The 18,383-nt window shown below is 36.8% G+C and overlaps 1 protein-coding gene across 2 annotated transcripts in view; it reads left to right on the top strand.

The window, feature by feature from the left end:
* The window catches only part of LOC126183781 (glutathione hydrolase 7-like), a 52,464-nt gene extending 35,066 nt beyond the window's left edge, over positions 1–17,398 (top strand). For both annotated transcript variants that reach the window (XM_049926018.1, XM_049926017.1), the window contains exons 5-9: positions 4,315–4,487; positions 7,636–7,926; positions 8,857–8,983; positions 9,095–9,402; positions 16,881–17,398. In XM_049926018.1, the coding sequence (XP_049781975.1) occupies positions 4,315–4,487; positions 7,636–7,926; positions 8,857–8,983; positions 9,095–9,402; positions 16,881–17,053 (1,072 nt within the window). In that variant the 3' untranslated portion in view covers positions 17,054–17,398. The remainder of the gene's footprint in view (positions 1–4,314; positions 4,488–7,635; positions 7,927–8,856; positions 8,984–9,094; positions 9,403–16,880) is intronic.
* The last annotated feature ends 985 nt before the right edge of the window (positions 17,399–18,383 follow it).

Here is an 18,383-nt window from a genome sequence, read left to right as displayed (position 1 = left end):
GTCACATTGTTAACACTTCAATATTTTCAAAATCACCATAGTTCACTCCATACAAAGCTTGTTTCCTTGTAATTCAGTTCTCATAAGAAATCAAAGACGGATAAGATATTGAAACAGCAAAATTTCTGAAATTGCAAGAAGAGTGTAAATCATTCCTTCAAAATTTCATCTACAAAATATTTCTCAAATTTCCATTGGCTTAATATTGACAAAAGCTCCAAGTAGTATTTGTCCCACACTGAGTGGGACTAATCCTGATCCGAATCATAAATGTTTAAATGAACTTCTTTCAGTAACTATGGAAAAGGAATTAACTTTGGAATTCCATAGCTGACATTTTAATTCTTCCCTGCTGTGATCTTATAACATACCCATAAATAACTGATGTTATGAGAACATGCAAGCATGCTGAAAAACAACTTGAATGTTTTTGTAGACACATTCTGGATGAGTAATTTGCAAAGTGCATACTTAATATTATTACCTATCTTATTGATAGGAGTTCGAATGTAGTGTACCTTGCTTCATAGTAAACACAACTGTCCATTTGAGACTGTGAAAGGTTAGGTAGTCATTACATGTTGCCAAGTCTATGGCATCATCCTGTCTTGTATGGATTTTTTGCCAGTGAAAATCATATTTTAATATTTAAAATTTTCTGGAGTAACTTTTTAGACGTTTTATTACTCAGTATTATTCCTCAATCAGTAATTTTTTGAGCTGTGTGTATTTATTAGTTTTGCCTAATGTTAAAACACACACACACACACACACACACACACACAGACACAGAGAGAGAGAGAGAGAGAGAGAGAGAGAGAGAGAGAGAGAGAGAGAGAGATACTGTATATAATCTCCAACCAGACTGTGTTCTGAACTGAAAAACACAGAACATCATGAATCTAAAGCAATTATTTTAAAAAAAAATTGTTAACAAGGTCAGATATACAGGGTGATTACAGTATAAGCAGTGGCAACTGTCCAATTTTTTGATCTGCTATCCACTGTTCGCTTGCCATGCTTACTGCACAGTGTTTCCAAGATCGCATCACAATGGAAAGGACTGTGTGTGCTCTGTTTGGCGGTGTCCAGATCTGTGGTTACAGTGCAGTGTGAGTTTTGTGCATGGTTTAGGATAGACCCACCACACAATAATAGCTTAGGTGGGTGGTACCAACAGATTATGGAAACTGGATGCCTCTGTAAGGGGAAGAGTCCCAGTTGACCTTGTGTGTCTGATGCAAACGTTGAAAGAATGCACAAGGCATTTCACTGAAGTCCTCACAAATCACTTAGTAAAGCAGACAGGGAATTGTTCATACCAAAGACTGTGGTGTGGAAGGTGTTGCCTAAGCAGCAATGTTTTAAGCTACACAAAGTGGGATTAGTGCAGGCCCTTACATCAGCAGACAAAGTGAAAAAGTGTGACTTCTGTGAAGAGCTGCTGTTAAAAATGAAGGCTGCTGGTTTTTTAGAAAGACTCATCTTCTGTGATGAAGTCACTTTCCATGTAAGTGGTAAGGTGAACAGACAAAATTTCTGTATCTGGGGTGTGAGAAACCATATACAGTGATAGTGCTTCAGCATGACCCTCCAAAAGTGGTGTGTGGTGTGGTGTCACACGAGAAAGTGCATGGCCTGTTTTTCTTCGAACAACAAGCAGTGACATGTAACTCATTTTGGTACATGTTGGGAACCTGGTTGTTACCCCAACTGGACACATTACAAATATTACATTTTGCAAATGGATAATGTTCCATCCCATTTTTGCAGGAATGCACCAGAGCTTTTTTAATCATACTTTTCTCCAATGCTGGATTGGACATGCTGCAGTTGCAGGCAACATCCTTCTCCCCTGGCCATTTCATTTGCCAGATTTAACACCCTGCACTTTCTTTCAGTGGGAGTTTGTGAAAGACAAAGTTTATATACTGCCAATACACGTGTCCCTTGAGGAAGTGTTTGGTCAGATAATGCATGTGCAGACCGAGGGTGCACATGTTGAAGGATTATTATTAATCCATCAATAACTTGAACAGTTGCTGCTGCTAGTGCTGTAAGGTTTGCCCATGTAAAGTAATAAATCAGTTATTATTAATTTTTAAATCTGCACCATTCATTTATAAATGCACTGTACACCATACGCACTACAGTGCAATAGCACACTGAAGATTATTCAACCACTCAAGGGCTTTTCTGACACATTGTGAATATCTTCAATTCCTCCTTTGAAAAACATAAATTACACAGTTTAAAATATGGTCTGTAGTTTGAAGTTCATTACACTCACAGAAATTTCAATTGGAAGCTTCCATTTTGTCTTTAAGTTTTACAGCAACCCATCCCAGTCCTTATCCTGTCTAATCTTGTCCAAAGTATTCTTGGAAGGTCAAAACCAGGAACTTGTTTGGTCACGTCAGCAATAAGAGATCCATTTTGCAATGTGTTACTTCGCCAGTGCTCGTGCCAATCCTTTCCTCGTCAAAAAGTCTGATCTTTGGATGGTTCTCCAGAGAGGCATCCTTGACTTCCGTCAATTCTTCGTGTGTAAATGATGACAAATTGAGAGATCACACTGGTGCGATGCCTTCCTCCACTACTTTTTCATTGCAGATTTGCATCTGATGTTTGGCACTTTGATATTGGCTAGCACTGGTGGCCAGGTTGTAGGGGTTGGTTTCATTGAGCCAATTATGATCCTCATCAATTCATTGAGCGCCACATCAACTTTTTTGTGTGGGCACTCATTGCCCATACTGGGGCACTGTATTCTGCATTACAATACACCTGTGCCAATGCTGATGTGTGCATTGTGTTTATGTTGCTTGTCCGTGAACTGCCTGCTAATTTGACTAGTATAGAGTTTCAGGATTTCAGTTTTTGCTTGACTTCTTGTAGGTGGTGCCTGTAGGAAAGTGTATGTTCAAGTTTAACTCCTCAGTATTTATGGATGTTTTCATGTTTAATTATATAAGTTGAGAAGTAAGGGGGTGAGTATTGAACCATGAGGTAGGCCATTCTGAAGTGTTGTGAAACTGTGTATCTTGTCTCTCAGATGGACTCTGAAGGTACACTCTATCAGTATAGTTTTCATGATCAGGTTTTTCTTGCATTTTGCAAGTTTTAAGTAAAAGCCCTTGGATCCAGTCAGTCATACACTGATGATAAATTCAGCAGCCCTACTCCTCCCTTCATTGTACCTTTGGTAACCTCTTTCTATTTATGCACTCAGCTTCAGTACTTGTTTACAGCAGCTCCTATTTTTTAACCCAGGATCAACTCAAAATAATCAGCAGTAAGTGATGTGTCATTTGACATAAAATGACCATCTGGATAGTGATCACATGCACATATTTTTTTTAATTGTCTTAATCACAAAGTTTTGTTGTACATTTTTAATGGCTTGTTGCTGTGCAGCAGAATGTGATGTATGTCATGTTTATATTATAATTTCTGTTTTGTTTTTTAACCTTTTAACATAGCAGATGCTTATTTTACTTCTCTTTAGATTCTGAAGATGGCTATTCCATAACTGAAACCAATAATCTTGTTAGAACTTTGTGATCAAGACAATTAAATAAAAAAATAAACAAGTGCTACAGCTGACAAAAAAAAATCACTTGTGGGCATGAACATTTGTAACACAACTTGCTCTCGCATATTTGTACATCAAAAATCAATTCATGAAAATCTGAAATTTGAAGCTGGAGGTCTCTTTTGATGGTACAAAATAGCAGAATGGCAATGTTTTGCCATAGAATTCTAATCATTGTGTAACTTGGCATTTTTCACATACTCAGTGTTGTAACTTTCCTTATTCAATAACACAGATTTTACTGAATGCCAGTTAAGTACAAATAAACCACAGAATGTGATAAAGCTTGACTTTTCTTAAACTAAACTCAAAGAAATGCTTCTTTAGGTGGATACCTCTTGGTTATTAAAGTATGCTTTAGATTTATTAGTGCAAGAGAACACTGTAAGTTTGTCTGACTGGAAACACTTGCATGTGAACCACTCTCTTGGTGTACACACATGCTGCTGTTTCGTGCCTGGAAGGCACACCATATGGTTGAACAGAGACAGCATTGAATTAGACAAATAGGCATGTATATGTGCAAGCCAAACTTTTTCTTTTATGTTGTGAATTTATCCACTGTTGGAAAGGAACTGGCCTGTACAGTTTCTTTTCTTTTCAAAATTACCAATTTGGACATGGATTTCATCAAAGAGCAGTAATTAAATTGCTTCCCTTCTGTATCAGTTATAGGTGACAGATGAATAATGTACCTGATACATTCATTTTATTTTCAGGAATGGCTTTCCTGTTCCCACAAGTTTAATTTCATCAAATATACATATAAATCCTCAGCTTAATGAGACCATTAGGCTCCAGAATTTCCTCAAGAACATTGAAGCGGGTGGAAATCTGACTTTACCAAAGCTTGCAGATAGTTTTGAGATGATAGCTGCTAATGGACCAGATGGTTGGTGAAAGTTATGTCATTTCTATTGAGCACTGGTGATGGCATAATTAAGTGCAGACTAACATTCCACGGGCAAGGTATTAATATGTTATTAACCTTCTTATTGTTCAATGCTTTTTTATACTTCTGAATTTGTAAATACTTTCAAGCTGCCTCTTGTTCTGTGTTCTAAATCAGATATTTATCAGAATTAGAATCATAATGTTTGTCATGATAACTGAAACAAAGATAGAATTTTTGGTCACAGCAATTCTTTCAAAATGCACTAATGTAGTCTTAGCTACTTACAAATCTTGCTTATCAATGTAGTAAGATAAATGTTTTGGAACTTGCTGCCCTGTGTTAAAAGTGAGCACTTTCATAACTGCAGTTTACTTGTATGAAGCCAATGAAATATTCCTGTAGTTTTATAGACATTTACTCTTCAGTTTCCTTGTTCAATAAGAGTTGTAATTTTTGTAATCAATTCCTAGGTTTATTAACTACATGTGCCTATTATTTTATATTTTCATCACACTGTCATTTAATCAGTTTTGACATAGTTGTACATTTATCTTGCTATGAAAATTACATTAATTGACAACATCCAACTAAATAAAGTATTTTATTTGGCTAGTTATAGTATGTTGTGTAATTTATTTCTTTTGCATCTTGGATTCTGTGTGTGTTCTGTGTACATTATTTTTCATGTGACTGAACTTGCTGCTGCTACCACTGACCAACAGCTGATATATTATTAAATAACATACATCACAATACTTTTCTGTTGTAAGTCAATAAGTACATTTCTTCAAATTCTTCTTGATATGTAGTCTAAACTTCATGTGTTTGTAATAGAGCCGGCCAGAATGGCCGAGCAGTTCTAGGCGCTACAGTCTGGAACCGCGTGACCGCTATGGTCGCAGGTTCGAATCCTGCCTCGGGCATGGATGTGTGTGATGTCCTTAGGTTAGTTAGGTTTAAGTAATTCTAAGTTCTAGGGGACTGATGACCTCAGCAGTTAAGTCCCATAGTGCTCAGAGCCTTTTTTTAATAGATTACAATTTGTGTTAATGTATAGTGGCAGGGCAGGGAGAGGGAGGTATGGGGAAGCGGGGTTCAAAAAGGGAGAATGAGGTAGTTCAGGATTCATTTATCAGTCTGATTATATGAGCTATGACAGTAACTACAAATTAATACAACTACTATTTTGGGTTGTTACTATCCATTTTGCAGCTCTGAAACCACACAGCTGTATATTCGTAGATAGCAATATGTGTATCTAATTTTCTATTTTCACTTAAGCTGTTACAATAAAATAGCAGTGAATAAGTGTTTTGTGACATATTCCGGCATTAAAAATTGAATTCTGATACAGAATAGCACATAGGCCTTCTCTAAGTTTGAGCTCACTAATGTGAAGTCCTGCAGATAGTTGGAAGGCTATATTGTTTGGCTGTTACATAGTGATAGCTCACCTATAATGGAGGGAATACTGTGAGAAGAAATTGGTTTAAGGGGGAGGATTTTTCCTCCATGAAAGTACAACCATATAAATATGTGCTTGTATTTAACAAAATGTTTAAATATTCACTAGCGGTTTGTCTTTCTTAACCTTCACAGATACTCAACACAGAATTTGAATCCCATTCATCATGGCAACACTATGGGAATGAGGTTGGGTAAAAACTCTTCCTCCTCATCCCCCCACCCCGTCCCCTCCTCTTTATATCACAGTGTGTAAAGCCTCACATTACAACATGTAGTGACTTTGACATCTCAAGGTGTCAGGTATTTTGCTAGATATCAGCATTTTTCTACTGTAGGTATAAATACTGGACCCATTCCACTTGACGAGCAGGCTCAGGTAGCACCTGATGAAGATAACAAGTCATGTTGTTGAAATATCATGCAGAACGACACTGATATCTGACAGAATACCTGACACCTCAAGGTGTGAACAGGATACTGGGAATGTCTAAAGAGTTCAGTGTAGTCACTTCATCAAAATGCTTATTTTATGGAACTAATAAGTGTGTGTTGGCCTGAAACTTTTTCATTTATTTATATTTCTGATAGTCAGATGCATAAATGCCTCTGTTTTGCAGTATTTTCTCCATGGCACATAAATATATATCAGTTGTTATAAGTCTCATATGTATAAGTGTAATTTAAATTTTAATACATAGGTACTTTGGTTATTGTATGTAGTTTTATCGGCATGTGACTATTCTATAATAAAATGTAGTTATAACTTTGTTCTGCCTTGCTTTTGTACATGCCGCTTATATTAAGTCTTTGCCTTCGCAAGGGTGGAGACTTCTGAAACAGTTACCCACAGGAGAGATAGTGCTGCAGTAAAATAGTTGGTTATTTTATGGAGCTGAGTGATTTGGAGCAATGCTTAAAACAGTGGATACATATTTGGGAACAGCAGGGTTCAAATCCACACCTGATCATCCAGATTCAGATTTGCCCTGATTTCTGTAAATCATTGCAGATCAATATTTGTTCGACAAGTCAAGCTCATGGAAGGTTTCCTCCATATCCTTGTACAGTTAAGTGTAGTGTGTCATCTCTAATGACTTTGATGTTGACAAAACATTAAAGTAAAACCTTACTTTTATCATATATGGGAAAAGCCAGGTTTGAATTCTAGTCTGGTAACCCTGCTGAAAATTTTGTATTTACTCCACACCATTCAATATGAAGCCTTAACTTATCTGAACTGAGCTAGTACTTTATTTCTAATTACCTAGATGCTACAGAAAATGAGCAAAAAGACTTGGTATCAGTGGTAACCTTTATTTACTAACTTTTTCACTTTATTAATGTAGATATTGGAAATAAATGGCAAAACAGAAGTGGTATTTAGTCTACTCTTCACTTTGCTGATAAATGATCCTGTAATGCTGAAAGCATAAATACTGCATGTACTTTACTTGGGTGTACAGGGAACTGTCACACTGCTCTTTGCTCAATATGTATTCTACACTTGGCACTTTCTTCTTGTAGTAGCCTTCAGATTTGTGTTTTGTAGTTATTTATGAATCTTCTACATGTTTAAAAGCTGTAGCACTCTAATGATGGCTTTTTCATTTTAGTTCCAGTAAATGGATTCTCATTAATTTTCAACAATAATTTTTTTCCTTTTTTTCTCATAAAATAGTGCTTTATAGTGGACAGCTTGCAAATGCAGTGCTATCTGCAGTTGAAGCAGCAGGAGGTGTTATGAAGAAAGAAGATCTTGAAACATACCAGCCTAAAAGAAGAAAAGCACTGCATTCTGTGTTTGGAAGTTTCAATATAATAGTACCAGATTCTCCTTCTGGTGGACCATTCCTCTTGGAGACACTAAGGAAATTAGATAACAAGAAGATAGTTGGAAACTTTACTGAAATGATACAGGCATTAACTGCAGCCATGCAAGAAACATACAGAACACAATTCAACTCATTTGGTGAGTGACTAACTGTTTCACTGGTTGATGTACATTAACATACTTTTAACATTTATAGAAATAATGCAAAGAGTAGAGAGAACCTGACACCTTGCAGTCGAATTACTGGTGACTGATGGATACATAAACAAATGTGAGATTATTTTATGGTGTTCATTTCATGCTGATTTTAGAAGCAACTAAAACATGTCTCTATTAAACAAGCAAACTGCAGTGTTAAACTAGTGGAATAACAGGCTTGCAAGATCTAGTGATATCAGAGATCTACCTGTTCGCTATTTTCTCTCTGTCTGGATTAGCACTGCTGCAGTCTGTTCAGTGTTACCTGGCTTAACTGGTCTGCATTGATGTCACAGGCACAATATTTGTATTACATGAAAGACCAAAGAAGAGGTTGGTTGATCCACAAATAAGTACACACCAAGTCTGGTAAACACCAATTATATTATCAGGGACCTGTGTTGTCCAGTTAAGTTGGTGTCACAATTTTAATGAAAGATAAATGTGCCACACACCAGAATTCACAGAGCCTGCACTTAAGCCACTAATTTCAAGTAATCTTTGTCTCCTGTAAATTGGCTAACTAGTGACCCCAGTGGAATACCAAATGAAATATACTACTGCAATACGGGAATTTATAAACGAAACGCCAAGAAGGTGTACGGAGTGCTGGATCACACAGTTGATCTAGACCTAGTCAAATATCCACTGAGGGTGAAACACATGTCATTTAACAGCACAAAAAGCACACATTTAGTTACTTAATCTACAAATCTGGACTATTGTGTATTGGAGTTATAAATATAGCCTTGACACAAGATTTAGAGCAAAAATCTGTTAACGTCTGCTGCAAGCTGTCATTAGGAAATTAGTATACTAGTCTGACACAGATTTAATCCACAGCTATTGACATTTTCTGTTTTTGTCCAGGTGACACGCCTGACAACACCTCTGATCATGGGCTTCTCAGTTCAACAGCTTTGTGGAGTTATCCAGAAGCAGTGGGCTCTCATGTTGCTGCTGTTGATCTTAATGACTTGTATGTTTCTATTGTGAGGTTAGTGTGTTGTGCCAAAGTATGTTATATCCAAAGTTTTCTGTTTAGAAAGCAGAACATTAAACTGTATGTGTATCTGCCCAAAATGATAGTTATACTTCTCATTTCCAGTGGCTTGAATACCTGGTTTGGTTCACAGCTGTTGACAAAAGAAGGATTTGTATTAAATAATGCAATGGAAAATTTTAATGCAGGAAGTAATGCATTTGCTCCAGGAAAAAGACCTTTCTCACTTGCTACACCAATTATAGCAGTACAGAAAGAGGTTTGTGGAAGAAGGCTCATTTCTGGAGTTGGAGATGCAGTAGTTGGCATTCAGCTACTTGTAGAGTACATAACAAGAGAAAAGAATATTAGCACTAGTATGGAAGCTCCACGTTTTCGGTACAACCCTGTGGAGAACCAGATTCAATATGAAGGTAAGGAAATATTATTTATATAGTAACGTGTAACTTAGTGATATAATGAAACTTTTTTACATGTTGATGTATTATGAAATGAAAGCAACTGCAGGAATGGAACTGTCACTCTGTAGCAGTGTGCCTTTATAATTAAATGTACTTGCAGATAAAAACTGCTTACAAAAAAAGCTCTCACCAATGAGCCATCATTCTAGCAGCCTGCCTTGAGTGCCAGTAACTTTCACCTATTCCTCATAGTTATGTCACCAAGTTTAATTATTGTACACACACTACTGGACAGTTAAAATTTCAGTGTGGAATCAGTTCTTAGGTTTCAGTTAAGTCATCATTCATAGATTCTTTATCAGAAGAGTAATAATTGAGCAAGGTATGTAAGAGAACTTTCCATGAAATTAGGAGTCGGATAGGGATAGTGGGAAATTGAAGGTTTGATTTGTGTCCTGAGATGTGTTCAGATGCTTCCGTTAGTGTCTTTTTCTTCTTCTTTCTCTTTCAACCCAGGGAAAGGAGTATCTGGTTCAAAATCTCAAGATATAATACCAACTTCTTTTGCTTTGCTATTAGATTACACTAACCTTCAAAGCTTTCACTAAGTGTTGTCATTGTATCTTCAACAGCTGAGTGGATTTCAAATTAGTGTTCGCTGTATATAGCGTAACAATATGGGATTTTAATGTGTACAGTACAGTAGTTTCATCAATATTTGCATGCTCTCATAGACTTCAGATATGAGCATCTCATTACTTTGTGATAGATCTGGACTATTGTAAAAAACTCCTAATCATTGCACAGGAATTGTTCCTTTCACAGGTTGCCTTCCTGGCTAAGTGTACTGCAGCCACTAAAGAAAAAGTGCTACCTCTTATTCAAAACTTTACTCTGAACTACATTTTACAGATATTGTAAAATAACATATTGTCGTAAAATTAAGCCAAATATTGTCAGAGTAAATAAAAATTTCCCTTAAAAATGGTTAAAGCAAAGATTTGACATGAATTGTTCCCTGTCTTGTATAAAGAATATCTGAGTATGGTTTGGAGAGTTAATGAACCATTTAATAACAAAAAAAGAAAAAATTATTAGGGTTGATTTTTCATTCACCAGGGGAGAAATCTTATGACTATAAGACTTTCATCTTAGATTTTCGGTTACACAGGAGAAACTTTTTTGCTGAAAATACCTTATTCTTATGTTTTTTAGGGTGGGAAATCCAAATATGATACTTAAAAAAACTGTATCACCCACCATTTCTTCACATTTTACAGTTAAATTTATAGATGATGTTGGTAGCACTGCTGAAAAACATTTGCTGGCAAAAAAAGTTCAATTGTATTTTTGTATTAACAGATTATGTCTTGCTTACTGTCAACCTAACCTCACTTTCCTGTTTCCTGTACATTTGCTAAGTACAATGTCTAATCGTGGTTGTAAAAACTCTGCTGACAGGTTTTGTTGTATTTGTGGTGAATTTGTGATTAAAAAACACCAAAGAAACATTACAGACTTTGTGAGAAAGGTTTATCTATCATACTTTGAATCTAAACTTAGTGATCAAGATAAATCTTGGTCGCCGCATAAGGTATGTTATGTGTGTGTTGAAGATCTGAGAAAATGGTCCAGCAAGCAGAAAAAAAGCCTTTAGATTTGCTATTCCTGTAATATGGAGGGAGCCAAGAAATCATTCCAATGATTGCTACTTTTGCAGTGTTGATATTACAGGTCATAATTCGAAAAACAAGAAAGTAATAAGCTACCCTAATCTTCCATCCGCTATCCGACCAGTAAGGCATAGTGTAGATTTGCCGGTAGCTGAATCACCAGATGATTTAAATTCTATTCCAACAAAAGTATTTTCTGATGTACAATCTGATTTACAAGATCCAGGTGATGATGAATTCCATTGTAATACAGAAAGTTTAGAGCCCAGATTGTTTACTCAGACCGAGCTTAACGATTTGGTTAGGGATCTGGGCTTAATGAAAGAAAAAGCTGAATCGCTTGGCTCTAGATTTTAAAAAAAAAGAACTTACTGGCAGTTGGAACCAGCATATACATGTATAGAAAGAGAGAGCAGCAATGTTCCAAGATTTTTTCAACAACAAGGTGATTTACTGTACTGCTCAGACATTCCCAGTCTGATGAATGAGTTAGGTATTGAATACAAAAGGGAAGATGGAAGGCTATATATTGATTCATCCAAAACTAGTTTAAAGGCTGTTTTATTATACAATGGTAACATGTATGTATATATACCTGTTGGACATTCTGTGCATATGAAAGAAAGCTGTGAAAACCAAGAAATAGTGCTAAATAAAATAATCTATTCTGCTCATGGCTGAATGATATGTGGTGATCTAAAAGTAACATGCATGCTTCTTGATCAGCAAGGTGGCTTTCTCAAATTTCCAATTTTCTTGTGTGAATGGGACAGTAGGGCTAGGGATCAACACTGGTGCAGAAAGAACTGGCCTGTGTGAGGGAGTCTTTAAAACCTGGTGAGAAGAACATTCTATGCAAAAGCCTTATAGACGCAAAAAAACGTACTCGTGCCACCTCTACATGTAAAGTTAGGCCTAATGAAACAGTTTGTAAAGGCTTTGCCTAAAGGTGGACCATGTTTTAAGTATGTCTGCCAAAAGTTTCCACACCTTTCTGAAGCTAAACTAAAAGAAGACACCTTTGTTGGACTTGACATTATAAAATTGATATTTGATGTTAACTTTGAATCCACAATGACCTTAAATGAGAAAGAAGCATGGTTATCATTCAAGCAGGTTGTTACAAAGTTCTTAGGACATGAAAAAGACCCAGAGTATGTTTCTATTATAGCTACAATGTTAAAGAAGTTTGAAAACTTTAGGATGTTTAATGAGCCTAAAAGTTCACTTTTTGAACAGTTGCTTTGATTACTTCCCATACAATATAGGAGATATTAGTGAGGAGCAAGGAGAGTATGTTCACCAGGACATTAAAGTGGTGGAAAAACGCTACCATGGCCGCTGGAACACCAACATGATGGGGGACTACTGTCGGTCGCTTCACCGAGTAGTTCAGCAAGCGACTCATTGTAGAAAAAACTACACAAGAAGCTTCAAAGAAAAAAAGAAAGAAAATACAGACCAATTCTAGCTGACAAGTGAAACCTCTACTAACACGTATCTTTGTTTTAAGTAGCTAACTGTAAATACAATCCATGCTTATGTTGTAATAAAGCAGTTCGTTAATTTCCCCCTTTTACCATAGAACATAGGATTTTTATACTATATAATAAAAAGCATATTGCTCAAAAACTATGGGTGATACAAAAAAAAAAAAAACTACAGCTAGAGTTGGATTCAGCTCATAAAAATCTATAAAGATCAGCTACCAAATTAAAAAAAGTTAAAAAAAAAAAGAGTTCGTTGTCCCGTGTTATTTTTTCAGTTATTTGTTGGAGAAGAATGTCATCATTTTCCTCTGACCCTGCAGGAATCTTGCAGGAAATGACAGTTTTCCTACTCTCTAACAACTGAGATGGGTTCTGATCTGATATACATGATTACAACAGTTAAATGTAACAGAAATTTATGGTAAAATATGGTTAAGAGTAAAAGAAGGTCCCCAAAATATACTCTCTACCTCTGGATTATGTTCTTATGTCACTTATTTGAAATGGGGAGGGAGGAGTGGAGAAGATAATTTTATTTAGTCATATAAATATGTAGTTTGTGTGTATTCCATTCTGTAAACAAATATGACATAAAATGGCAGTATGTGAGTTTCCACACAGCAAATTGTGGACAGAAAAAAGGTGAAGTATACAAAGAAGTGGTGGTCAAGCAAACCAATTTGGCTGTGTTACAATGAGATGTCTTACATAGCCTGTACCAATCATGGTGATGCAATGGTTAAGACACTCTACTTGAACGGAAGGATGATGTTTGAAATCCCCATCTGGCCATCCTGATTTAGGTTTTCAATTGTTACTTTAAACTCAATAAGGCAAATGCCAGGATGGTTCCTTTGAGGACACAGCCAGTTTCCTTTCTCATTCTTGCCCAATCTGAGCTTGCGCCCTCTCTCTAATGACCTTATTGTCAGTGGGATGTAAAACCCTAATCTTCCTGTTCCACCTTCACCTTTATTACCCTCTGATATCGCCACGCACGTAAGCTTGCAATTCAGCTGCCAACTCTGTTCCATTGCTTGAAATGAAATGTCAAATGGATGACAGTAGGTGATCTTAGTGGGCACTCATAATTACGAAAATCATTTGTGTTCTTGGAACCAGTCCACAAAAGGTGTAGCTACATTGTGATACTGATGTATGACATCGCTTTTAGACCAAGTGCAATGTTGTTAAAGGTGCCGACTCTAAAAGGGGATCATGAACCCAGAAACTGTTTGTGCATTTTCCTGTTGATACCAGTTCTTAATATATTTCTTATGGCCTCATATATGTGGGAGTAATGGTCAATAAAAATGAAAGTCACGTGCCCATTGAGCACTGCAGGTAATGTGAAAATCCCGAATTGCTGTCCCAAGTGAGGTCCTTCGGGGAAGGGGATTGGGGTAGATTGCCTTCTTCTGGCCTGCTATGAAAGTTCAGGAAAGTATATACAGGGTGTTTCAAAAATGACCGGTATATTTGAAACGGCAATAAAAACTAAACGAGCAGCGATAGAAATACACCGTTTGTTGCAATATGCTTGGGACAACAGTACATTTTCAGGCGGACAAACTTTCGAAATTACAGTAGTTACAATTTTCAACAACAGATGGCGCTGCATGTGATGTGAAAGATATAGAAGACAACGCAGTCTGTGGGTGCGCCATTCTGTAAGTCATCTTTCTGCTGTAAGCGTGTGCTATTCACAACATGCAAGTGTGCTGTGGACAACATTGTTTATTCCTTAGAACAGAGGATTTTTCTGGTGTTGGAATTCCACCGCCTAGAACACAGTGTTGTTGCAACAAGACGAAGTTTTCAATGGAGGTTTAATGTAACCAAAGGACCAAAAAGCGATACAATAAAGGATCTGTTTGAAAAATTTCAACGGACTGGGAACGTGACGGATGAACGTGCTGGAAAGGTAGGGTGACCGCGTACGGCAACCACAGAGGGCAACGCGCAGCTAGTGCAGCAGGTGATCCAACAGCGGCCTCGGGTTTCCGTTCGCCGTGTTGCAGCTGCGGTCCAAATGACGCCAACGTCCACGTATCGTCTCGTGCGCCAGAGTTTACACCTCTATCCATACAAAATTCAAACGCGGCAACCCATCAGCGCCGCTACCATTGCTGCACGAGAGACATTCGCTAACAATATAGTGCACAGGATTGATGACGGCGATATGCATGTGGGCAGCATTTGGTTTACTGACGAAGCTTATTTTTACCTGGACGGCTTCGTCAATAAACAGAACTGGCGCATATGGGGAACTGAAAAGCCCCATGTTGCAGTCCCATCGTCCCTGCATCCTCAAAAAGTACTGGTCTGGGCCGCCATTTCTTCCAAAGGAATCATTGGCCCATTTTTCAGATCCAAAACGATTACTGCATCACGCTATCTGGACATTCTTCGTGAATTTGTGGCGGTACAAACTGCCTTAGACGACACTGCGAACACCTCGTGGTTTATGCAAGATGGTGCCCGGCCACATCGCACGGCCGACGTCTTTAATTTCCTGAATGAATATTTCGATGATCGTGTGATTGCTTTGGGCTATCCGAAACATACAGGAGGCGGCATGGATTGGCCTCCCTATTCGCCAGACATGAACCCCTGTGACTTCTTTCTGTGGGGACACTTCAAAGACCAGGTGTACCGCCAGAATCCAGAAACAATTGAACAGCTGAAGCAGTACATCTCATCTGCATGTGAAGCCATTCCGCCAGACACGTTGTCAAAGGTTTCGGGTAATTTCATTCAGAGACTATGCCATATTATTGCTACGCATGGTGGATATGTGGAAAATATCGTACTATAGAGTTTCCCAGACCGCAGCGTCATCTGTTGTTGAAAATTGTAACTACTGTAATTTCGAAAGTTTGTCTGCCTGAGAATGTACTGTTGTCCCAAGCATATTGCAACAAACGGTGTATTTCTATCGCTGCTAGTTTAGTTTTTATTGCCGTTTCAAATATATCGGTCATTTTTGAAACACCCTGTATGTTCTTTTGATAATTGTGTTGAGTTGTAGTAAAGTATATACTGATGTCAATATGAGGTTTGAGGACAAAGGTATGTGCTAACATGCATCTATTTCTGTTAAATAATGCCAAAGGAACCTCAGAGCCTCATCTGACAGATTGCTGACCTCCAAGTGTCACATACCCTCACACTGTGAGATGCCACACAAACACTTGGAATTTAACCCAAGGCAGTGGTGCATATTATAACAATCAAGAAAATTTTCACCACTACTCTTGCTCCTTCTGATAGCCAGATACTGATGAGAATTTCTTCCACCTCCATGACTACGAGCAGGTACCTCCATGCTGCTTGCCACCACAGTAGCATGTATTACTGACTTAAGATGTGGGGGGGGGGGGGGGGGGCTCTGGTGTGCTGTCAGTTCAAATCATAATTTATTGCCTTGCAAATTGAATGCAAAAAATTGAAATAGAATAGGCCTAAATATAGAGTAAATTGAAATTGTGTTAAGAAAAATATAACAGAGATAACAGGAACAGTGGTTAAATAACAGATTAGAACTGTCAGGAGATGGACAAAATCAAAGAACAATAATTTAAAAAGATCAAAGCTGATGTAAAAGTGATAAGCCACAAGGTATTAGACCATCAAGGGGTACTGTAATTGATAAGGGGGAACCACCAGGTCAGATTTCAAAAAAGAAAGAGTTCAAACTAAAGTTTGGCCATACCAATATTGGGAAATGAAAAAAAAAAATCTTAAGAAATAAGTGTATGGTCAGGAATGAAATGAATATAGTCTATGTAAACTATATGTAATCTAGTCAATGATAATATTGTGTATAAAAATAAAAAAGGGTAATATGATATGTTCAGCAGTAATAATATCCATAAAACTCAACAAGGAGCTTATTATACTATTGACAAAGTCCATGTATAATTACTGTATTATGTGTCGGTATGTACAGTCTAATATATAAAAGAACTTGTACATATGGACATTTGTTGCAGAGAGCTGTGCTACATGTTTTGAAGTATCCCCAACAACATTCTAAAGCTGAACTTGAAAAGTAGTCAAAGAAATAAATATTATCATTAATCTATAAATGGAACTTTAAATTTAATTGAGAACCTTATTTAATGAAACTTACTAAAACATTTAATCTATGTGACATATTAGGACTGCAAATTATATCTCGTCTATGACTGTGGAGTTTCCACATACTTTAATCACCATGAAGTTTCAGTATCAGTTACTATTTGCCACTCTCAATTGAAATAAGGAGTGGCTTTAATCTGTCTTAATGTTTCAGTATTGAAATATGTATCCATTATGTTTTCAGCATGGCATAAACCTGAGATGAGCAACAAGACGTTATACCAGCTTCGCCTTTTGAATTATAAAGTGAGTGCAATTCGTGAACCATACCAGAGCTCAAATTTGATAGAAAAAGTTGGTGATACCTTATCATCACGTTCAGATTCAAGAGGAGGTGGTGTGGCCTCACGTTTTTGATCTAGAGTTCCCAGTTATCTTATGTTGTTACGTCAAAGTAGCCAAAGATATTTTGTGATATCTAATTTATATTTATTTATGCAAAGAAGATCACAATGAACAGGGAAGTGTAACTTGTGCAAATAGCTGAAAACTAAGTAGTAGCCGGAAACAAACTCTGTGAAGTTCATGAAATGTGTCATGCCTTCCATGATAGAACTTGTCTAATATTTGTATTCTGCTATGAGAGAAAAATATGGTTAAAGATTGTATGGCATTTGTACATGGTGCATGTTTTTGATTTTACTGCTGTTATTAATATTGTTACTGTTATTTATTTATTTATTAAATTGGCTTTGAAAATAATTTATTCATTAAACAGTAATTTTCTAACAAGGAATAATTATTTTTACCTATTCAGATTGAAGTTTCTGAAAGTAAATTTTATATTCAACAAAAGAAGTGTCCCCTTATCATCACAACAGATGCTGCATCCCTCTCAATCTGTGGTGTGAGTGACCTGCTCCTCCTTCCAAACATCCCAAAAATATCCCTCTTTCTTCTCTGATGAAAGAACTAAAGTTCACAAAAGATCGGCGTAGTTTTTCTTTTTTTGTGTGTGTGTGTGTGTGTCAGTCAGCAGTACTGAAATTTTCCCCCCTGAATGTAAGCACTGGCCAGCCAGTCTGTCTCCTTGTAATTTTATTGTTTTCTCAGGTGACTTCTCCTTTTGATACAGCAGTTGTTAGCATGAATTACAAGGGCATACAACTGTACTACTAGCTGTAACTGACACACGAAGTCCAGTTTTGTTATTAATTCAACTTGTTAAGTGTTTAATAATGTTAGAGAATGTTGATAAAAGGTCTATTTATTAATGGGAAAACCAAAACTAATTTTGCAGTATTATATTTGTAACTTAGTTATTAACTCCTTTTGTTCTGTAAGTATATATTTTACATAACGTACACAGCTTTAAATGAGCATAAATCAATATCTGTGTGCTATGTTCATTATGGAATGAAACATCTTGTAAGGTATGAACCTTGTTTGAAACTTAATAATTTGTCAAACTGTAAGAGGGTGTGGAAGTAAAATAACTGACAAATTTTGACTTGGCAAAATTATTTTTCATTCTTATTTTAGAGCATGTTATTCTGATTATCAGTGCAAAGTTGTTTGTCATGACCTTTCGGAAATACACACTGTTCACACTAAACATGTTTCAGACCAAAGACCATTTTCTATGGTTGTCATGATGAAAGAGGCATACGAGAATCTACATTAGCTTGATGAGTTCTATCTTGTAAATACATTCATTTAACAGTCTCATAGTAAGGGGATGCCCATA

Source organism: Schistocerca cancellata, chromosome 4, assembly GCF_023864275.1.
Source record: "Schistocerca cancellata isolate TAMUIC-IGC-003103 chromosome 4, iqSchCanc2.1, whole genome shotgun sequence".
Lineage (NCBI taxonomy): Eukaryota > Metazoa > Arthropoda > Insecta > Orthoptera > Acrididae > Schistocerca > Schistocerca cancellata.
The sequence above is the reverse complement of the archived record's forward strand: the minus strand, read 5'-3'. Positions and strand labels throughout refer to the sequence as shown.